The 24,525-nt window shown below is 37.0% G+C and overlaps 1 protein-coding gene across 4 annotated transcripts; it reads left to right on the top strand.

Annotated features, from left to right (window-relative positions):
* The first annotated feature begins 1,837 nt into the window (after window positions 1-1,837).
* LOC105662405 (uncharacterized) lies at window positions 1,838-23,520 on the top strand. Of its 4 annotated transcripts, XM_076532426.1 has the most exons (11): window positions 1,838-2,203; window positions 2,274-5,157; window positions 6,298-8,136; window positions 9,947-10,375; window positions 12,011-12,352; window positions 13,278-13,399; window positions 14,251-14,485; window positions 18,306-18,679; window positions 20,225-20,734; window positions 21,134-21,391; window positions 22,698-23,520. In XM_076532426.1, exons 2-11 carry the CDS (start codon window positions 4,671-4,673, stop codon window positions 23,115-23,117), a joined length of 5,016 nt encoding a protein of 1,671 aa, XP_076388541.1. In that variant the 5' UTR covers window positions 1,838-2,203; window positions 2,274-4,670; the 3' UTR covers window positions 23,118-23,520. The 4 variants fall into 4 exon arrangements, 3 of the variants coding, with proteins under 3 accessions (XP_076388541.1, XP_076388542.1, XP_076388543.1); XR_013038349.1 differs by lacking the exons at window positions 21,134-21,391; window positions 22,698-23,520 and adding an exon at window positions 19,856-20,074 and having other exon boundaries at window positions 20,225-20,365; XM_076532427.1 differs by having other exon boundaries at window positions 1,838-5,157.
* Window positions 23,521-24,525: the final 1,005 nt, after the last annotated feature.

Raw genomic sequence — 24,525 nt, forward strand, 5'->3', positions numbered from 1 at the left:
ATGGATTATGAATAGGTTAGGTTACGTGACTGATAAGTCATGGATAAATTATTGATAGATTAACGTTAAGTTGTGTCAAGATTATTAATTATGATTAGATCAGAGTTAACCCATGACTAAATAGTACAAATATTTTGAAATATCCTGTAGTTCTTAATTGAGGTGCTACTGATGAGGTGATGCTAATTGAACATGGCTACATCATGTTTAGACTATGGTTAAGTCGTGATTAAATTACAGTTAGGTTATGTTATAGAAATGTTCAACATTTAAATTCAAAATGTAGTTCAAAATGTAGAAAGTTTGAACATATCTGATGTAAAACTCACAGCTACATAATTGTCATTTATCCTCCCAAAAAATAGGCTATGATTAAATGAAAAAAAAAACAAAAATCATGAAACATCAGAAGTCAACGAACTAAACAAGATACACACCAAAATCCCAAAGCCACTAATTGAAACAACAAACAAGACCATCTCCAATGACAACTAGCAGAATCAACGTTTGACATCCATCTCGTCTAGTCGGAAAATTACGACGCCAGTTGCGAGCAGGTCAAGACTCTCGCGGGCTCGCGATAAAATACTGCGTTCATTAATTAATTCGCCGGTGATATATCGCGGCGATACGTCGCGCTTGGAAGTTGGCCCAAATCTCGCGACAGTTTTGTTAATGGACACCGTTCCCTGGCGTGGCTGTTGCCGTATTCGCGGATCCATTAAACAGCTCGCGGAGCATCGCGGGAATTAAATGAAAAGAATACGCTGTCTTGCGCGTTTGGCCCGCCTGGGACGCCGATGTACTCGTAACGATTATGAAAACGACGCGAACTCGGCGAATGAGAGAGGAAAAAAAAGAACACGGTAGAATCATCAGCGACTGCTGATGACGGGGATGAAGGTGATTAGGAAAATTGATGATGGAGGTTTCTATGTGTCCGGGAGCTGTTCATGAGCTTTCCAATTTATTGGGACGTGCCATTTTGATGCTCTTTAAATAGATACGTCCCGAAGGAAATATAATATGAGGCACTAGGTGAAACTTGAGCAGACATCGAAGAACAAATTAAAAACCGGTAATAATTTATTTTATAGTTAGTTCCATGACGCCATCTGTAGATGGCGCGTCAGTCATTTTGTTACCGAAAAATCTTATTCGTTCACTTAACAGTTTTACTTATATTACAATAAGTGTTTATCTTTGATAAAGATTCTATGTACGCAGAATTTAAACGACAGACAAGATTTGTAATAAAAGGTGAAAACTTCTGTGGCTCACACTTTTTTAAACAATTGTCATATGAAGATCGTAATAATTTATTTTGCAATTGATTCAGTTCCATGACGCCACATGTAGATGGCGCGTCAGCCATTTTGTTACCGAAAAATCTTATTCGTTCACTTAACAGTTTTACTTATATTACAATCAGTGTTTATCTTTGATAAAGATTCTATATACGCGGAATTTAAACGACAGACAAGATTTGTAATAAAAGATAAAAACTTCTGCGACACACGCTTTTTTAAACAATTGTCATATGAAGATCGTAATAATTTATTTTGCAATTGATTCAGTTCCATGACGCCACATGTAGATGGCGCGTCAGCCATTTTGTTACCGAAAAATCTTATTCGTTCACTTAACAATTTTACTTATATCACAGTCAGTGTTTATCTTTGATAAAAATTCTATATACGCAAAATTTAAACGATAGACAAGATTTGTAATAAAAGATGAAAACTTCTGTGACTCACACTTTTTTAAACAACTATACAAAAACTGTTTCGTACTGATACTTTATTCAACAGGAATTTTTCCCTTTTTACGACGATCTTGTCATACAAAGATCGACAAAATTCTCGTTGGCGCAAACTTGCTGAAACGTGCAAAGCACGACAGGTGTTTCAGGTGTGCACGGAATCTGCCAGAATCTGTCTGAAAACTTAGAAAAGCTGGTCGGAGAACGGGCTGCCTTAAAGTGGGATAAAAAGTACATGAAACCGTAGCCCCTGGCGGGGAAAGAGTTTTCAGGATATTTTCGTTGCATGTAAATCACCGCAGAAATAAGGAACGAACGCTTCGGACGAGATCAATTATTAACGGAAACTTCTGCGAATTAGGAAAGCTCAATTTTTGCCAATAAGCTTTCGTTACAAAATTTCGTAGCTTGATATCAAAATGTTCGACAAATTTTTGAAAGGTTGTTGACTTCTTCATTCTCCTGTAATTAGTTTTCTTATTTTTCTGAATGCTTAACAATTTTCATGTAGATAAGTCCAGGTCACTTTTAATGGTGATATAAGTAACCAACTGTACATTTTGAAAGGGACATTTTTACTCATTTTGAAGATTTGGAACATAATGGACTTGTTAAAAGGTTAATACAATCTCGTATGTGCACGTCTCGTAATTTTATAAATGAATATTAAGCTGTTTTAAAAGATTCATGCAAATATTTGTCGTGTCCCTTATTTTTCTTTTAGAAACCATTTTTAAAGTTGTAGAAATAAAAATTTTTATATAGAGAATAGTGTAAACTGACTACGAGGACACCGAACCGACTATGCCAAACTTTCGAACGTACATTCGTACAAATTTTTGAGCTCTATGTCTCACAATCTGTTATAACTTTAAAACAATCTCATATGTGAACATAAAGGATCTCTACAATCTTTAAAAAAATTGAAATTTTAAAGTAAAAAATTATGAACCATACAAAAACCAAACTATCTATGTAAACCTTGAAACGTTTTAAAGATCCGAATGAAACCGTTAAAGAGTTAATACAATTTTCAATTCAAACAGTACAAAAAAGAAAAAATTGTTCCCATACTACACCGGGACGCAAAGCATTCTGCAATTGAAAGACACCGACTTTACTGTTCCAACATTTATCCAAACATCCTTCAAACTCTTATACCAAGCTAGTATTTCTTGCAAGCTCTCTAAACATTCACGACATCCTACTGAGTTCCAACGTTTATCTGCCATACCTGCGCGATCATCAAACACGAAACGTCAACATTGGCGTGCAGTAAACAGTAAGAGGAACAAACTACGATCGACATTTACTTTTCTTGTCGGAATATTTTCTTCAGATGGTTGGAAAAATTGAACATACTTTAGCGCAGTAGAAACGTCGGAGGACGTGAAGTTAGTATGCTAAAACATTTTATGCTAGACTGTTGTTGTGGCGCAGCTAAGTCTGTAGATCTGACAATAAGTTAGAACTAGGTTAAATAGAACTTGCAATTTTTCAATCTGGGAGTTTGGAAAGTATATATGAGTGTATATGTTAAAATACGGAGCTAGAGTCTTAAAATCAAGAAGCTTCAAAGTTGGAATCTAACATAGCAAAGCTATAACGTCATAGTTTAAAGATGTACAGTTCTGAAGTACAAGATTAAACGAAACTATATTGTCAAAGGCTATAGTCTTAAATTTCAGATGTACAAAATTAAACAATTCCAAAGTTCAGAATCTGAAAGTGTCAAACCTAAAACTTCAATGTTTGATGTCCTAAATTTGAGAAATACAAAATTAAACAATTCAAAAGGCCAAAGTCCAAAAGTCAGAAAGCTAAAACCATGAAGTCTAAAGTCGTAAAGTTTAGACGTACAATATTAACAAATTCTAAAGACAGCAGTTTCCAAACCTCAAAGTCCAAAGCCACAAAATTTAAAAATACAAAATTAAACAGTTTCAAAGATCGGTATCTCAAAGTCCAAAATTAATGCATGCCTCAAAGTTTCAAAATCCACAATTGATGTATGTCTCAAAGTCTCAACATCCACAATTGATGAACGCCTCAAACTCTCAACATCCACAATTGATGTAAACCTCAGAGTCTCAACATCCACAATTCATTTATGCCTCCAAGTCTCAACATCCATAATTAATAAATGCCTCAAACTCTCAACATCCACAATTGATGAACGCCTCAAACTCTCAACATCCACAATTGATGTAAACCTCAAAGTCTCAACATCCACAATTCATGTATGCCTCAAAGTCTCAACATCCACAATTAATAAATGCCTCAAACTCTCAACGTCCACAATTGATGAACGCCTCAAACTCTCAACATCCACAATTGACGTAAACCTCAAAGTCTCAACATCCACAATTCATGTATGCCTCAAAGTCTCAACATCCACAATTGATGAATGCCTCAAACTCTCAACATCCACAACTGATGAACGCCTCAAAGTCTCAATATCCAAAATTGATGTATGTCCCAAAGTCTCAGCATCCAAACTCCGCATGTTCCAAAATCTCAACATCTAAAATCCATATGACCCAAAGTTTCAACATCCAAAATCCATCCATTGTCTTGGAGTCCCAAAGCTATAAAATTCTTGACCTGAAATCCACAATCTAGATTCTAAACTCCAAAGATGAAAGTCCTAACACCATACTCTGATAATTCCAACGTCCTAAAATACAGAGGCGTAGAATTAAAAATCTCCAAAGTCCCATAATCCCAAATTCAATAATCGAACTATACCTAAACGTCAGACCAACGTGTGAAGAGTCCTAAAGTTAGCACCCAACTTGCGGTTCACCCAGTACGTCGTTCAAAGAGGTCTTCCGTTAGCTCGTCAGTTGTCCAATGATCGATCGACTCGATCGATGCACGAAGTTCGAGGTTATAGAATTCCTGCACAATGCGTAAAAGGAAAACTCCGAGATCGGAGGCGTCGGCCAAAGGACGAAAGCAAATCAACGAGGATTCCTGGCGTGCCGAGTTAAACGCCGTCTCGATTAACGAGGACAGTTGGTGGTGTATGGTGATGCTGCTAGTGGAGACGATCGAGGGTCACGCGAAGTGTGTGTCGATTTTCAACGCAGCTGCCGAAGACGGTAAACGGAAGGCCATTTACGCTCTGAGCTACCAGAAAACCGTAGAGGCTGTGAAAGTGTTGTCGAACCAGCCTCTGGACAAATGCCCAACTATTCAGGGCGTTTGTCATTACGCTAGCAAGATTCTGAATGAGGACAACGGTGTATTGCCTGGCTGGCTGATGGCACGGGTCATCAAGTACTTGATATGCCGAGCCAAAGAAGAGAACATCGGTGTAGTGAAAAAGTTGGCTGATCTGGAGCGTGAAATAGATGAAGAGTACGAGATCATGCAGACTGTGGCTGATTGGGGTAAGCGTGATATGGAGGACATCGTTGACCCAGACTTTCCGGACTTTGTTTATTCGTCGGACTTGTTTGCATATCGATCGGAACATCACTCAGAGAGATAAACTGTAATAACGTAACATAACTTAACCTAGTTTAGATCTGTATGCATTACGATAATACGTACACTAAAAGTAACCAAGCTTTATACTGACTAACACGTTCTATAAATGCAACGTAACATGACTTAACCCAATTCAAACATAACCCTTAATTGGAGTAGGAAGAAGGAAATAAATAAATGTAATTTATATTATGAAAACACATTGACTATTTTATAAAATGATATTTGTTCTGTTTTGTTACTAACATTTAGTCTAACTTTGTCTAACGTGTACAATTATAAGGTAGTTTAAAGTAATCTACACAACATACGAGCTAATTTAAACTAACCTATACATATATACAACATATGAACATACATACATGGTCATACAACATATGAACTCATCTAACATTAACTTATGCAGTGTAACTTAACTTAACGTTACGATATATAAGCTAATCGAACCTAACCTATATGACATGAAACCTAATCTACCCTAACCTGCACAACATATGAATGCATCTAACCTAACCAATACACAATATAAGCTAATAAAAAATAATCTATATAGAATATAAGCTAAACTAATCAAACCTATATAACATATCAGCCACATAACCTGTGACATAACCTGTACGATGTATGAGGTACTCTAACCTAGCCTGTGCACTGTATAAGTAAATTTAACCTAACCTACACAACGTATGAAATAACTTAACTTACCCTATGGACCATATAAGTTAATCTAATCTAACCTGTACGATGTATGAGCTAATGTAACCTAACCTATACGATGTATGAGCTAATCCAACTTAACCTATACACCATATGAGCTAATTTAACATCCCCTTTGCAACATATAAACTAATCAAACTGAACTTAATACAGATTTCAACTGAAATAAACAAACAAATCTTGAACGATAAATAATATCTTTCACTATTGAACACAACTTAACTTTAACATAATTTGATCCAGCCCAATTTACTCTAAACAACCTTACAATAAGTGGATTTTAATATATAACCAAATGTATGTACATAAAATGTTTGCAATAGGTCAACCAAAGTCAAAAGGATTCGATCCAGAAGTGTTCAACATGAAAGCAAACACGAAGCTGAGAAAACGCAACGAGGAATGGCGTGATGCCGTGTATGTGGACGATGCTCCTATAAACGGGCCAAATTTGTACGTGGTTCTCACGGGTTTCCACGATCCAGATATACTTGAGCAATTAATGGAAGCAGGAGTGCCTTTATTCTGTGTTATCAGGATCAAAAGACCCGAGGAACAACTCGATCGAAATGTAGGAACCGGATTAATCGATCCTTTAGCAACACGAAAGTTGCAATTTTCTATACCGTATGAAGTCGACAAAATTGATCTGCTGAAATTTTGGACAACGGTCGAGAAACGATGGATGGATCCTCAGAATCACCCTGACTTCTGTGACATTGCACTCGTCACGTTCTGTCCACCGAATTTGCCAAGGTCGTGCGCCGACGAATGCGAGACCGTCAAAACAATAGTCTACGACTCTGTGTCGCATTTCGTGTACGACGTCTACGATCTTCACCGACAACATACTAACTACCTGAAGAGTATGAAGGTCGACACGAACATCAGCAAAGTCGTTGAAGACAAAGTTGACATGAAGATTTACGAAGAATTCTTAGATGACGTGCCCGAGGAATGCGTCACTGTACCACTGATACTATTCGCGATGCTGAAGCAAGTCGACACCCAGGAAGAAAACGATGTCGACGAAAAAGGAGATGCCGAGGAACAAACACCATCGTCGGATGACAAATCTGTCCTCCAATCTCCTGCCGACTTTGTTCGGCAAAAATTAACAGCTCTTAATCTCGAATTCGATTTGGACGAAGAGCAACGCAGGGACAGCGAGCACCCAAATGAGATCGAGTTAATCCAAGGAGATTCTCTAAATGAAGTAATACGCTTCTTCCGCTCCACGACCTCGACCAACCTGATGGACGACATTTTACCCATCTTCCTGCACCCGAGCATCGGAATTTTTGATTCGCATCCGGAAATTTCTGAACAGAAACGCGCAGAGTACTCCCGTCACATAGATGAAACGAGAGCGTACTTCTTCGATAGAATCAGCCACGAAGAGGTCAAACACTACTTGCATATTCTGGTGCTCGACAGAATGATATTCGGGCCATACAGAGCTGAAGGAAGTTCGTCGGAGAAGGGAATAGATTTACAAGATTCGATGACTTCGTTGAGGCGCAGTAAGTCCCTTGAGCTAACCTCGAAATCTGGGGAGAAGGTTCGTTTCTACAGCGACGGGAACATCGACTACGGCAAGGTCGTGCCGGCCTTCGTCAAGTATGCTCCTCTGTTCGACCTAATCGATCCTAGGGAATTACTATCACCGGGGTATTTAAAGGAACGCGTATTCTCGAAGAGGAGAGGTTGGAGTCTGGAGATCTACGACGAAGTCGAGGCACTCTCGACGCCCATTTTTCTGCAGATTCTTTACGAGTGTCTCCAGACGTACGATCACATCGAGTCGAGGTACTTCGAACCGACGGATTCGCTGTTGCTGTATTTCGGATGCAAGAGGATAGTTAATGGAGTGCACCAGGAGCAGAGGATGAACAGCATTCGAACGCCAGTTCGCCTCCATGACTTTACCGAATACGTGGTACCTGAAGAAGCGGAGTGGATACGTCGAGAGGAAGCGATGTACATATGGGAGACGACCCAGTCGATCGAAAGATTGATGAGGAAAAGTGCCGAGATGTACGACGAGACGCTGCTGTTCCGCGACGAAGACTTCATTTTGCCTGGATCATTGAAGGCTAGGGATCTTGAGAAACGGCAGGATTTCCGGCAACAAAAACGGACTTTGGAAATAGGTGATCAGAGTGAGTTGAAAGAGTATTGATGTACCTTGTGGATTTGCTGAACTTCTTTATTTAGATTTTAGGGAACAGTACGTGTGACAGGGTATCTGCATAGTGTATTATGCTCTCAGACTATTCTAATAACCCACTAAGGGTATTATTTCAGTATTTTACTGTATTACTATAGTACCATAATACTACTATTACTATAATACTATTACTATTACTATTAGTATTACTATTAGTACTACTATTACTATTACTATTACTATCACTATCACTATCACTATCACTATCACTGTCACTGTCACTGTCACTGTCACTGTCACTGTCACTGTCACTATTACTATTACTATTACTATTACTATTACTATCACTGTAATTATACTGTATTTCTATAACACTACTATTCTGTCATTTTTCTATTCAACTACGCCATTACACTACAATTTCAGTACAGTACTATACTTCCCTGCTAATATTCTACTATTCCTCTATTACAGAAATCCATTAATCCATTATCTATCTATTCCTATTCAATATATAATAATATTCAACTATTCTACTATATCACTATTCTGCTCTTCCACGATTCTCCTATTTCATTATCCCACTATCCTACTATCTTACTATCCTATTATCCCACTATCCCACTATTCTATTATTTCACTATCCAATATCCTACTAATTCATTATTCTACTATCCCCTATTGTACGATTCAACTATTCCAATAACCTACTATTTCACTATTCTACTATATTACTATTCTACTCGACTACTATTCTACTCATATACTATTCTATTATTCTACTATTCTCCTATTCAACCATTCTACTATTTTACTATTCTGTGTTTCCACTATTCTACTATTCTACTATCGCATTATTCCGTTGTACCACTATTCCACTGTTCTACTACACTACTATTCTAATATTTTACTATTCTATTAATCTACTATGCTGCTACACTACCATAGTACTATACAAGTATTATTACGGTACTTCACCTTACTGTTATTCTACTCTTTCATGATATTACTATAATTGCATAATTGTATTACAGTTACGCTATTGCAATGTTTCATTATGGTACTCTAACTGTATAACCATATTACTGTAGCATTATTGTAATATTTCACTTTACTACTATACTATTATACTACTATACTATTATATTACTATACTAATTTACTACTGTATTACTGTGATGCTATACTACTATACTACTATACTGCTATACTGCTATACTGCTATACTGCTGTACTGCTATACTATTATACTGCTATACTGCTATACTGCTGTACTACTATACTACTATATTGCTATACGGCTATACTGCTATACTATTATACTGCTATACTGCTATACTGCTATACTGCTGTACTACTATACTACTATACTACTATACTGCTATACGGCTATACTGCTATACTACTATACTACTATGCTGCTATACTACTATACTACTATACTACTATACTACTATACTACTATACTACCATTCAACTATTCAACTAATCTTCTATTCCACAATTCTACTATACTTCTGTACTACCATAATACTATACTGCTGCACTACTACTCCATTATTTTACAATTCTACCCTACTCTGTCTCTCTCTTGTTGTATCTATTCTTTGCCCACGTCTAAGTGCCTGCTGGGATGTCTTATTGACGAGTCCACCAGCAGGCCCCTGACTTGCTAGCTGAACCGCCAAAGTATAATATTTGAAGTTCACATTCGACTTCGCGATTCTGCTGGTAAACTAGTGATCACTATAACTATAGAATGCGCATCATAAATCAAATACGTTTCGTTTTTCTTTACACAGCCTCCACTTCCGTTGAGGAGTCGGTAGAAAGTTCAAAGAAGAAGAAGAAGAAAAGAGCCAACGAGAAACCTAGCTCGATGTCAAGCGCAGACGTACGATTTTCTTTAACTAAGAGACAAAGCGCACCGGTTGATACCGTTGAAAAGGAGAATGTTTATGAGTTCGTAGGCTACGATCTTGGCAGGCTACGTGTTCAAATCACGAACACCAAGAAAACCTTCTACTCGGCCGATGGTACTTTGGTACAAGTGGAAATGGACGACTGGCTTTACAAGGACAAAGATCTACGGATTACGGTCACTGTGCATGATTACAGTTTACGATTGTTTCAGCGAATTAATAACAGCGCTCGGGAAAGCAGCAAAATGTTTCATTTAACGACTGAAGCTGGGATTATACTCGCTTTCGAGAAATTCTTCCTGCCACCTTGTTAGTGCTGCACCATTATTACCTTTTTATCATTCAGAATATTTTAATCGTTTAAAATAGTATTAATATGTTATTCTTGTTACTATATTCTTGTGGTGAATAGTTTTGTTCGCTTTCTAGAATTTAGATTAAACGCTGTTATTTCTATGTGTAGATTCATTTAGGGGGTTGAGGTTATGTCGCATGATTGCGTTTCTGTGTTTTGTAATTTGAAGTGTATTCTATTTCTCGCCACCTTGGGAATGTACTTACAGCATTCCGGAGTTTGAAGGTTTCTACCGGAAGTCTAAGTGCGAAGGTTCTGAAATATCGAAGTTATAGAAGTTTGTGCACGGAATTCAAATGTCCCAAATCCCAAAATTCTCATATTCTAAAACACATAAATCTTAAAATTTCAGAATCCCAAAATCAGGAGTTCAAAGTCACAAAATTCCCATATTGTAAAATTACGAAATCTTAAGATTCTACAACTCCAAAATTCCAAAGTCCCCAAATTGTAGAGTCTAAAACTACCAAAGATGGAAAGCTGCAAAGTTTAAAAATTCTGAAGTCCCTAAATTCTAACACCGTTCAGTCACAAGGTTCTAACATCTTAGAGTTCCAAAATCCTCAAATTCCAATGTTTCAAAATCACCAAGGTTCCACAATGTCAAGGTTCCCACATTCTCATATTTCGGAATTTTGAAGTCACAGAATTCAAAAATTCCAAAGTCTCAAAGTCCCAAGGTCCCAAAATCCCAAGTTCCCCAAATCCCAAGGTCCCCAAATCCCAAAGTCCCCAAATTCCAAGGTCCCCAAATCCCAAAGTCCCCAAATTCCAAGGTCCCCAAATTCCAAGGTCCCAAAATCCCAAGGTCCCCCAATTCCAAGGTTCCAAAATCCCAAGGTCCCAAAATCCCAAGGTCCCAAAATCCCAAGGTCCCCCAATTCCAAGGTCCCCAAATTCCAAAGTCCCAAAATCCCAAGGACCCCCAATTCCAAGGTTCCAAAATCCCAAGGACCCCAAATTTCGAGGTCCCCCAATTCCAAGGTTTCAAAATCCCAAGGACCCCAAATTCCAAGGTCCCCAAATCCCAAGGTCCCAAAATCCCAAGGTCCCCAAATTCCAAGGTCCCAAAATCCCAAGGTCCCCCAATTCCAAGGTTCCAAAATCCCAAGGTCCCCAAATTCCAAGGTCCCCCAATTCCAAGGTCCCAAAATCCCAAGGTCCCCCAATTCCAAGGTTCCAAAATCCCAAGGTCCCCAAATTCCAAAATCCCAAAATCCCAAGGACCCAAGGACCCAAAATTCCAAAATATCAAAGTTCCTATACTCTAAAATCCCGAAATCTCGGAATCCCAAAGTCCCAATATCTCAAAATTGCAAAATTCCAAAATTGCAGAATTCCAAAATTCCCAAATCCCAAAACCTCAACATCCCCATATTCCAAAATCCCAGAACCTCGCTGTCCCAGAATCCCAAAATCCCGCAACTATAAATCCTAAAGTCCCAAAGTACCTAACACTTAAAATTCCAAATCCCCAACTTCTCTGCGTCGCAAAAATAATTTGACTAATTTAAAAATAGACTTATTAAAAATTTAATATATATTATACACTTATGAACATAACATTGTATTATCTTCACATTATTTAGACGAAGACAGGAGTTCTCACAAGCAGTTTTGCCAGAACATGAACGTCCATTTTAAAGCGTCATGGCCGACCGGTCTGCTGATAGAACCAATCACTGGTACCGAATCAGATGATCCATTTTACATTTGTCAGTCTTACGTCACGTCGAGAGGATACGGGAACATCAACGGCGTCCATGAAGTTTGTAGAAAGTTTTTGAGAAATGGCACCATTTTGAAGTATCTCGACGATGGGCAAATTATCGTTCTTCGTCCTAATGGGGTCGTCGTAACTTGTACGGCCTTCGAGAAGCTCCGATTTGAAGATTCCGATAGCCATAATGATGAGACCAACTTTCAGAGAGGTTGGTACAAGCATTTTTGTCTGTTAAACTTCTTTAAAGCGCGGAAAATGGGTTATGTTTTAGAATAGGATAGGTTTTATAACCTATCATGTAATATAGGTTAGGTTATGTAATATATTTATTATAAGACAAGGTTCGATATTTTCTAGAAGATAAGTTAAGTTATGGTGAATGTTTATTGTAAAATAAGAGTACGTTATATTTTTGCTATAAGTCAGATTAGGTTATATGTACATAAGCATATATTTACTGTAAGATAGATTATGTTATATGCTTGTTAAACATATTATTAATAGTGTATAATAAGTTAGGTTGTGTTATATATTTACTGAAGGACAGGTTATGTCATATGTTCACTGTAAAAGGTGTGGTTAGGTTATATTGCTATAACTTAGATAAGGTTTTGCGTTCACTGAGATATACATACATAGGCTCATGCTATATGTTTGCTGTAAGATAATTCAAGTTACATTATGTAAGATAGGTTAGGTTATAATGAACGCGTACTACAAGATAGGTTAGGTTGTTTACTATAACATAAGTTCAGTTACGTTATATATTTACAGTAAGATATGTTGAGTTATATTATATGTTTACTGTAAGATAAGTTAGGTTATGTTGTATATTTATTGAAAGATATGTTAGGTTATGTTTATTGAAGGGTAAATTGTATGTTTATTGAAGGGTAAGTTAGGTTATGTTTATTGCAAGATAAGTTAGGTTATATTATACATCTGTCCTACTATAAGTTAGGTTCTATAAAACGGACTTTATATGTTTCTCATAAAAAGAATTCGTTCAGGTAAGGCGTATATTGTAAGATAAATTAAGTTGAATCTTACTCCTGAACAAATTGAATCACTGTAAGAAAAACGCTTCTCAAACTGAAAAGACCTTATTAAAAACGAGGATTGTAACTTTAAAGGTGACAGATCGAGCAGAGGAACGAAGCTTCTTAAAACTAAGAGAAAATCATCGAGTTTGCTGAAGACTCAACTGGCTAAAGTAGTCGAAGCACCATCTACACGGTTACAACAGAAAGATTTCGTAAAACTCGAACTTCACAAATTCTTAATTACAAACGTTACAACAAATTTCATAAACTTGAAAAAATATTACTTAAGTAAAAACCAATTACAGTCACTCGATAATGCCCTGCCATATAACTTCCCATGTCACCAATCTACATCACACTTGACTCAGACCTCCATGAATGCATGATTATATTACATGTAACACATTCGATTCCAGAGTAATTGGTGAAAACCAATTACAGTCACTCGATAATGCCCTGTCATATAACTTCCCATGTCACCAATCTACATCACACTTGACTCAGACCTCCATGAATGCATGATTATATTACATGTAACACATTCGATTCCAGAGTAATTGGTAAAAACCAATTACAGTCACTCGATAATGCCCTGTCATGTAACTTCCCATGTCACCAATCTACATCACACTTGACTCAGACCTCCATGAATGCATGATTATATTACATGTAACACATTCGATTCCAGAGTAATTGGTGAAAACCAATTACAGTCACTCGATAATGCCCTGTCATATAACTTCCCATGTCACCAATCTACATCACACTTAGAACTCCATAAATGCATGATTATATTACATTTAACACGTTCGATCCCAGAGTATCAAATGCATACGTATGCACCCATGCGAAGTGTATAATATGACACAGTTATTCTGAAGGTGTTAACTCGCACGATTGGTGATGAAATGACGCATCTCATCGATGTTCAATAGTTCAATGTTTCTTGAGACGAGTTCTAAAGCCCTGAAATTGAGGAGTTATCGAGTGGCTGTATCCATTGCGATACGTCAATTCTCCTGTCACCGTTTTCACCGATCGATCGAACATCATGTGTCCTCAGAATCATGACAGTGTCTTGTCAGTGGATGACACGACGGTCAAAGTGTTACGGTACACGGTGCTGGATCACGATGGTAGATGGTACGAGGTGGCCGACGACTTGGTCGTAAGCGAACACCATCGATTACTCGTGAGGACAGCGTCCGACTACGAGGTAGACGAGAAATTCACACGTCGAGCTGACGGCACCAACATGTTGCTGAATTCTAATGGGGAATTGATTGTCGAATTCCCTGGTAACTTCTTGTCACTTTGTTAAACACTAGCTTTTTAAGGTCCTGTTTGGACAGTGTCGTTTGAGGCGGTTTAACTCTTGAACTAAGGACTCTTAATTTGTGGATTTTTAGTTTCTCAAATTTGGATAATTTTAAGAATGTTTACAATTTTAGAAATTTCTAAAATTTGAAGTGTTGAGAATTTTTTTAAAATTGATAATTTGATAAATTTTTGAGAATTACGAAAATTACTAGAATTGCACAAATTTTTTAAATTTAAAATATTTTGAGAATTTTTGGAAATTCTTATGTTATGAAAACTAAAGTTTGTTAAATTGTTAAAATCTATGAAATCTATGAATTAAAAGGGTTTATAAAATTTCTCAAAGTTAAAAGAATCATTAAAGTTACAAATATTACAAAATTTATAAAAATGACAAAATTTATCAGAATAATAAAACCCATAAAATTCATAAAATCCACAAAACCCATAAAATTCATAAAATCCAAAAAACTCACAAAATCCATAAAATCCACAAAATCCACAAAATTCACAAAATCTACAAAATCCACAAAATTTAAAAAATTCACAAAATCTACAAAACCCACAAAATCTGTAAAACTCACAAAATCCACAAAATCTACAAAATTCATAAAATTCCCAAAATCCCCATAATTTAAAAAATTCACAAATTCCATAAAATTCATAAAATCCCCAAAATCCACAAAATCCACAAAATTTATAAAATCCACAAAATGCACAAAACTCAAAAAATGAATCAAATATGTAGGATATATAAAATATGTGAAATTGCTCAAATTTCCAGTATTTATTCAATTTTGTAACTGAACAAAATTTATATGATTTATACTTACTCTTTAAGGTACAATATTATGCATCGATTCACGCCTGCACAGCGTAAAACGTTTTCTCGGAACGTATGCGAAAGCCAAGTTCATAAACTTTCATCCCAACTTTCCTCATCTCAACTATACTTTGTTTGGTCGTTGAATACACTTGCCACGAACATTCGAGAAACCAGTGACAAGCAAATTCTTCTCTGTCTTTTTCCTAAATTTCTTTGGTCTTTGATTTGCTTATCCTGATATTCTCAACAAAATTCGAGAGCAACTGACTTTGCTACAAAATAAAATTTAAAGAAACAGCACAGATTTTGATAGAGAAATAGGATTGATGGAATTTCAATATGGCTGAAATGGATTATTTATTAAAAATTATGTCAATTAATGTAGGTTGTAACAATTCTATTCATGAAGTTATGATAAACTAAACAACAACCTAGTTTAGCTTAATTATTATTAATTAAAACTACTCGATTTAGTGGATTATAAAAATTACCCAATTGAGGTTATAGTAGTTTTGTAGGTTATGACAATTATTTGAGGTTATGTAATTCGCAGAAGACTATAATCAAAGAGTAGATATAACAAGAGCCGACACTAGACAAGGAAACCTACCTCCTAGAGAGAAACAGAGACTACAACCAATTTAAATGCCCAAAACAAAAGAATCGGGGGTGCGCATGCGCATAGTGTAGAAGTATGGCGGTCGAAAAAGAATAGTTTAAACCTGCATATTCACCAGTAATTTATTTGTAATAAATATTTTGTCATATCTCTGTAACACATTCATCTGTAATTTCTTGTGATATATAGTTTTTCATTTTCTTAGAAGTTATTTGTAATAATCATTTCCGCAATACATATTCTTCAAATATATTTTGTAGAGCAATCATTTTGGTATATTCTTTTCTTTTTCAACTTTTACGCCGTAAAATTGGTAAAAATACCTCAAAAGACAATATTAGTAACATACAGAAAATTTATTACAAGTATATTCCAAATTATTGGAGATTGACATGAAAGTAGTTTTGCTAGATTTAAATTTCCCGCTCATTTGTACAACCAATTTAAAGGGACAGTTTTCAAAGGTGCCGACAGAAAGTATCGCCTCTGTGTTATAAAAATAGATATTTTTAATAATTTATAGCATACACCATATCGCCACAAAGTTACCAGATTAATAATGTTTAGGATTTGTCGAACTTCCCCGATACACCCTATAAAATGAAATTATCAGTCATGCTAAGGTTGAAACATTTTACGGCTACATAAAAACGCGGTCTCTCGTGGGTGGAAGTTCCCTGGGTCAGAAAAGTTTGCTCCATTTTCGATAATGTCGATTTTAATACAACCGTGGGAGCCTTAAGTGCTTTTAAATTCATTACTTCTCGAAGTGGCTCGAGCGAGTTCTCGAAGAGCGGTTATTTGGTCGCTGATAATGTGCATTCCCTTTAAATTCTAGAAAGGAAAAAGAAAACATACAAATTTCTATGAAAATACAATTATATTTTACAAAATATAATATCTACTCATATTATAATTGATATTACTTGCTGAATTCTATGTGGTAATAATACCCTCATGGGTTTGATGCTGTATATTCTACTGTTCATAGTTTACAATGAAAATTTTTTTTGTAGTCGTTCAGAGAACTTGTTTATAGTGTGGACCCTAATGCACTGATTTAAGGGGACGTCATTAGAGTCTACAGGGCCCTGGGCAAAATTATATTGCTGAGGTTAAAATGTGTATTGAATACATTTTAGATATAAATATCTTGTAAACAATATTATGGATGAATATTAAGTATACAAATTTTCCAGTCTTTAGACACATTAGTCTCCAGTCTCTAGAATACCCATAGTGTTCCTCCTAACACCCCCTACCCATCTAAGGAAAATTCTCAATGTCCTACAATCCCAAAAATCCAAGATTCCCTAAATTCCAAGGTCCCCAGATTCGAAGGTTAAAAAAATCCAAGATCCCGAAATCCCAAGGTCCCAAAATCCCAAGGTCCCAAAATCCCAAGGTCCCAAAATCCCAAGGTCCCAAAATCCCAAGGTCCCAAAATCCCAAGGTCCCAAATTCCCAAGGTCCCAAAATCTCAACGTCCCAAGATCACAAGGTCCCGAATTCCCAAGGCCCAAAATCCTAAGGTCCCAAAATCTCAACGTCCCAAAATCCCAAGGTCCCAAAATCACAAGGTTCCGAATTCCCAAGGCCCAAAATCCTAAGGTCCCAAAATTCCAAGGTCCCCAGATTCCAAGGTTCCAAAATCCCAAGGACCCCAAACTCCAATGTTCCAAAATCCCAAGGTCCCCAAATTCCAAGGTTCCAAACTCCCAAGGTCCCCAAATTCCAAGGTTCCAAAATCCCAAGGACCCCAAATCCCAAGGTCCCAAAATCCTATAGTCCCCAAATCCCAAGGTCCCAAAATCCTATAGTCCCCAAATCCCAAGGTCCAAAAATCCTATAGTCCCCAAATCCCAAGGTCCCAAAATCCCAAAGTCCCCAAATCCCAAGGTCCCCAAATCCCAAGGTCCCCAAATCCCAAGGTCCCCAAATCCCAAGGTCCCCAAATCCCAAGGTCCCCAAATCCCAAGGTCCCCAAATTCCAAAATCCCAAAATCCCAAGGTCCCCAAATTCCAAAGTCCCAAAATCCCAAGGTCCCCAAATCCCAAGGTCCCCAAATCCCAAGGTCCCAAAATCCCAAGGTCCCAAAATCCCAAAGTCCCCAAATCCCAAGGTCGCAAAATCCCCAAATCCCAAGGTCGCAAAATCCCAAAATCCCCAAATCCCCAAATCCCCAAATCCCCAAATCTCCAAATCCCCAAATCCCCAAATCCCCAAATCTCCAAATCCCCAAATCCCCAAATCCCCAAATCTCCAAATCCCAAGATCCCAAAGTCCCAATATCCCAAAATTACCAAAATTCTGTATAAAACCTGACGACTAATACCGAACAAATGATTTCAGACGGTACGCGTATCACAACGGGCTACATCATAGAAAAGGAGCCAGTGACATGTGACTGGACCGAGGAGGAAATTCTACGGTACTTTATATTCGACGATACAGAGGAAACAGATAACAGTGTGTCATTTTCGAATCTGAAGTACGTCGAGGAAGCTGCTTCGAGACACAGCTTGGAAGATGTGACCGGGCTATTGATCGAGGATGCCTTTGTCTCTGTTCTGTTGACATGTCGCGTAGAACACAAGAACTATGCCACGGTGTTCTACGATCAGTCAACAGTTAGCTGTACTTTATTGATGCCAGACGAAGTTCGAGTCAGCATATCCAGAAGAGGTGATTACGAAGTTTCGATGGCCGATGGAGTTAATCTGAAGGTAATCGAAACCGACGAGATGAAATTCATTCCGGACCAAGGCATAACCGATGCTAAAACTTGATGATCACGGAGTTCCATTTAACTTTACACGTTTTCGACATTTTTCAAATTCTTGATAATTATTAACCTCACTCTGTTATTGGGAACAAATAGTTGGCAAGCTTTTCATTATTTTTTAGTCTCATTTAGATTTTCGAAATTCAGAATTTGTTTTAACAGGTGAATCTTGATGGTCATTTTCTTTTACAGTTGCAGATAGGTATTCATTTATTATATCATATAACAGAAGTAAAAATATTTTGCTCTTGCCAACTTGATACTGATTATTTAAAGATTACTACTCATTTGATATATTGGTTATTTAAAAAGCCCGCCATCTTGTAATGAAGAAAAAGCATTGAACTAACCTCACTACAGTTTCGTTAGCACCTAACCTAACCTAAAATTCTCTAAGGTGGGTCATTATTTGATATATTGATTATTCAACGATTCCGCCATCTTGTAATGAGAAAAAGCATTAAACTAACCTCACTACAGTTTCGTTAGCACCTAACCTAACCTAAAATTCTCTAAGGTGGGTCATTATTTGATATACTAGTTATTTAAAGATTCCGCCATCTTGTAATGAAGAAAAGCAATAAACTAACCTCACAACAGTTTCATTAGTACCTAACCTAATCTAAAATTCTCTAAGGTGGGTCATTATTTCATATATTGATTATTCAAAGATTCCGCCATCTGGTAATGAAGAAAAGCAATAAACTAACCTCACAACAGTTTCATTAGCACCTAACTTGACCTAAAATTCTGTAAGGTGGGTCATTATTTGATATATTGATTATTCAAAGATTCCGCCATCTTGTAATGAGGAAAAGCAATAAACTAACCTCACAACAGTTTCATTAGTACCTAACCTAATCTAAAATTCTCTAAGGTGGGTCATTATTTCATATATTGATTATTCAAAGATTCCGCCATCTGGTAATGAAGAAAAGCAATAAACTAACCTCACAACAGTTTCATTAGCACCTAACTTGACCTAAAATTCTGTAAGGTGGGTCATTATTTGATATATTGATTATTCAAAGATTCCGCCATCTTGTAATGAGGAAAAGCAATAAACTAACCTCACAACAGTTTCATTAGCACCTAACTTGACCTAAAATTTTCTAAGGTGGGTTTCCCTAAGAAAAATGGCAACATATAGAAAGAAGGCCTAGGAGCTTCCTTATAGAAAATGGCAGACACAGTGAAGGCCTAAGGAAAATGGCGGCGTAAAGAAAAAGTTACCGAACGTTCTTTCTTAGAAGAGATGGTGATGAAGACACAGAGAACTGACAACTTTGCTAAAGAAGAGGAAGAAGAATATGGCGAAGAGGAAGAAACCCCATAGGTATATCACGCGATAACCTTTGAGTGTTATAGCACATAGGACCTTCTTTCCCTATATCACCATTTTCCTTAAGGAAGCTTACCCAGACATACGCAACATCCTGTATTTATTCCAATAACCACCTTTTCTAGTTACACGTGTTTTCAACAGATCAAAGAAGATGGTCTATCGTTCGGAGGCAACTCGTGCGCCATCTGTGGCAGCCAATCGACTTCCACGTACGAATTCTTCCCGTTCGAGTCACCGGCCGTCATATTTTCTAGCAGAGACGTTTTTAAAAATGTATTCGAGGTGAAGGACGACGGTACAACGAGTTATCATCGTAAAGAACCGTCAGGATCGAACTCAAACGTGGACCTTCTCGAAGGCAAAGAGATTTACGAGGAAGAAGACGAACGCTTTGAGCATCGCTGCGATCACGAGAGGCTGTGCTTCCAGCTCAATGACATTCGTTGCAGAATATTTTCGATAAATCGCAATCTCACGGCTTACGAGTACCTTCATCGATCTGCGAGCAACCGGGCCGAATTGGCAACAGCCTTTGATAACGAGACCAGCGCCATCTTGTATCCGAGTTCGCGCAGACCGAAACTTCGTCGTCTTATTATGTTTGAACCGTCGAAACCTGAGCCACGATCAAAGACTCTGCTAACGTTTCAGGTTAGTTAAACGTGTGCTTGATTAAACGCGGCAGTCTTTGAATCTGAACCATTCTTTAAGGAAATGATCAAATTCTGAGATGATGAATCTGGTTTAAAAAAGTTTGCAAAAATAAGGAAAATAGAGTAGCATATTTTAACAATTATAATAGGAAGAATAACATCATTTAAATTTTTTATTTGGAACTTCATACTAATATTACCATAGTAACGTTTTGAAAGATTAGGAGCGTTTGAATTTCCCGCGCTTGGGATTAATGGCGGGAAAAATCTACAGATCGCTCCGTTTCTTCCGCAAACTTCAACGAAAGTTCAGCTTTCTTTTTCTTGTTTTATTAGGCAGTTGATTATAGAATATTTGAGAGGTCAGCAATCCACAAATATATTTTATTAACCCTAGTATCCTGAATTGAAGCCAACAAACTTCGACCGAAGGAAACTATTACGAAGTACATATTCGATTCCCTACGATTGGCCCTTTCCATTTGGCAAAAATGGCAATGGTATTTGGGAAAATACCCATGATCTTCCGTTGACATGTTCCATGGAACAGAACTTGCCAAAATTATTGAAAATCCGTGTTCTGTACGGTTTTAAAGAGCAGGATGTAAATGCGGTCATTGATCTGCAAAGAGCACTCGGACGCTATTGGATGTCGGTTAGTAGATTAATGTTCTTTTTATGTGAAACTTCTGCCAAATGTGCCAATTAAACACGATCGACGCTCTAATAAAACAATTTTGTTTTAAGTGTACTTCCGGTACACTCTTGTTCGGACGCTAACCCTCTGCCACTCCAAAAGCCGCAATAACGGTTCACAGTATTCGTTTCAGAACTGTGATAAAACAAAAATATAAAGTTTGTATTGTCAATCGAAATATCGATTTTTTTTTCGGTGTGACACAGATTTAATGCTACAGAAATGTTTTATAATATCAACCAATCATATGTGATATAATCAAGCAACTAACCTACTTGACCTAATCAAATGTATTCGAATTTAATCTAGACATAACCTGTTGCAGCTTAATCTAATCTCACCTAACCTATTCCTTCATCAAAACTAACCTAATCTGCGGTTTAATATCAAGGAACATAAATCGATAATCCGTGGTCTAATTTAACATATGTTAAACCTATGTTAATTAAACCCTAATCAAATTTAATAAAATGAACCTTAATACAAACTACCCTAACCTTACGCAGCATGAGGTAATCTAATCTAACTCAATAATCCTTAAACTGTTCTAACTTTTCCTCATATAGTTTAATGAAATCGAACGTAATTCAATTAACTTTCATTTCATCTAACATAACCTATTGTAGCTTAATGTAATCTAACCTGACCCAATGTTCCTTCATCTAAACTAACCTAACCTGCAGTTTAATATCGTTCAACATAAATCGATAGTTCATAATCTAATTTAACGTATGCTCATGTAGCTTATTACAATTTAACGTGATCTAATAAACCCTAATCAAAATTTAATAAAACTCAATGAACCTTGATACAAACTAACCTAACCTTATGCAACATAAACTGATTTAATCTAATTCAATGGTCCTTAACATATTCTAACTTTTCCTCATAAAGTTTAATGCAATCGAACGTAATTCAATTAACTTTCATTTCATCTAACATAACCTATTGTAGCTTAATGTAATCTAACCTAATTTAATTTTCATCTAATCTAACCTCACTTTTCATAGCTTAATGCAATCTAACCTAATTTAATTCTCATCTAATCTAATCTAATTTAATTCTAATCTAATCAAACCTAATTTAATTCTCATCTAATCTAACTTTTTATAGCTTAATGTGATCTAACGCAATGAATTCCAATTTAATCTTAACCTCCTACAGCTTAACCTAACCTATTAGCAATCGCAGAAAGAACATAAATCGCCATAAACCGACTCTTTTATCCTAACCTAATCTAAAACTGGATGTTCATTAAATCCAGATAGCTTCCGGTACCTCCGACCCGAAAGCAAGAAGGTTAGATACCGAAAAGGTGGTACACGAAGAGTCCAAAACAATCTACGATCATTTAGAGGACAATCTTCTCAATTTAGCGTTTGGTGTTACGAAATATATCGACGTTCTAACCTACGAAAGCGGTTTCGAGAAACATTGGAGGAAACCTACAATAAAAGCACCCGTACGATCGAGTACGTTCAATAAATTTCTGATAGAGACAGCTTCGAACAAAGAAGAGATCGAGTGGTACAAACGTTGCATGAGGGAAGGAATCGTTTTACCATATTTCCAAAATGTCAACGGATTCTGTTTCCTTTGGATAGAGGAATGCATGACGAGCGCAGTAAAAATATCACGAGCCAACAGATTAGCCGCTAAAATGCAGAAAAATAGAGGAGCCTAACTCATCGACAGAATTTCAGATTATCTTCTTATTCGACACGCTGCCTGCAGCCAACTTTACCTTCGGATTAAATTAACTCGATCAAAGAGCCTTCGGGTTTTTGAGCGTTACCGTGATCTGTTAGCCGGAAGTTGGGAAGCTTGATAAACAGCCTGGAAAGATTGCATGAATATAATTAGCTCGGGGTATAAAGAAAATGCGGTAGCTTTAGCCACAAATAATAATGATCGAATATTAATTGTATATTAATTGTTTGAACGAATAAAAGATGTTAAAATGTGGACTTTTATTAACACTTTCAGACTCGACTATGTAATATTACTCATTCACGAAAATGACGATATCTTATTAGTTTTTGATTTTTCTGACTTCTTTAGTCTGATCTTGTAAAGAAATGTCATGAATGAATCATTCGATCCTTTCGAATTCTCCCTCGGTCCCTGACGCATGAAACACCCTGTACAATCTTTCCACCCCAGAAACCGTTCATTATCAGGATGCGTCTAATGTTCCTTGTAACTAAATTAAGACTGTTAATCGAAGGAAACAATTTTCCAGCGAGGTAAAGCTTTACCTTGAAGAATCTGTTGCTGTGCTATCAAAAGTTTTTCGCTCGTTTAAGCTGTTCCAGGCACAAAACGCCGGTTTCGCGCGGCGCGGCAAGAACGTATCAAGTCGATAATTGAAGAAGCTCACCGACTATCAGGATCTAGGGGCGATAAATTTTTTGCTTAGACCCTCGGGGCGTTGTTGACCAACTTTCACGGTGACGATGATTGCTTTCGCCTTTTACGTTCTTATAAAACCGATTGTACAAATAAACGAGTGCTATCATTCTCGCGCTTTTTCCACTTGTGAAACTTCTTCCCTTGCATCGTGCGGATTTATGGTCTTTAGGTGAATGGCTGTGAAATAGTTCCAGGTGCGCTAAGTAACCTAACTGTATAAGTGGGTTATAAAATTAATTCGTATATTAGTATTGTTAGGATATGTAGTAGTGAGGCTGAAGAGCAGTGATACCTTAGTCACTAACGTTTAGTGGATACATAGAATATTGGATTTATATAGTGATGCACTTGTTTAATGATGGACTTATTCAGTGGTAGATATACTGAAGCCACTCCCATTTCAGGGGACTACACTAGTTGTGAGACACCCTGTGTATTAGTGGTAGATATACTGAAGCTACCCTGCATTTTAGGGAACTACATTAGTTGTGAGGCACCCTTTATATTAATGCTGGATATACTGAAGCCACCCCCTCCTCATTTCAGAGAATTACACTAGTTGTGAGACACCCTGTATATTAGTGGTAGATATACTGAAGCTACCCCTTCTACATTTCAAAGAACTACACTAGTTGTGAGACACCCTGTATACTAGTGGTCTATTCACTCCATTAATGGTT

The sequence above is a fragment of the Megachile rotundata genome, chromosome 6 (assembly GCF_050947335.1).
Source record: "Megachile rotundata isolate GNS110a chromosome 6, iyMegRotu1, whole genome shotgun sequence".
Classification (NCBI taxonomy): Eukaryota; Metazoa; Arthropoda; class Insecta; order Hymenoptera; family Megachilidae; genus Megachile; species Megachile rotundata.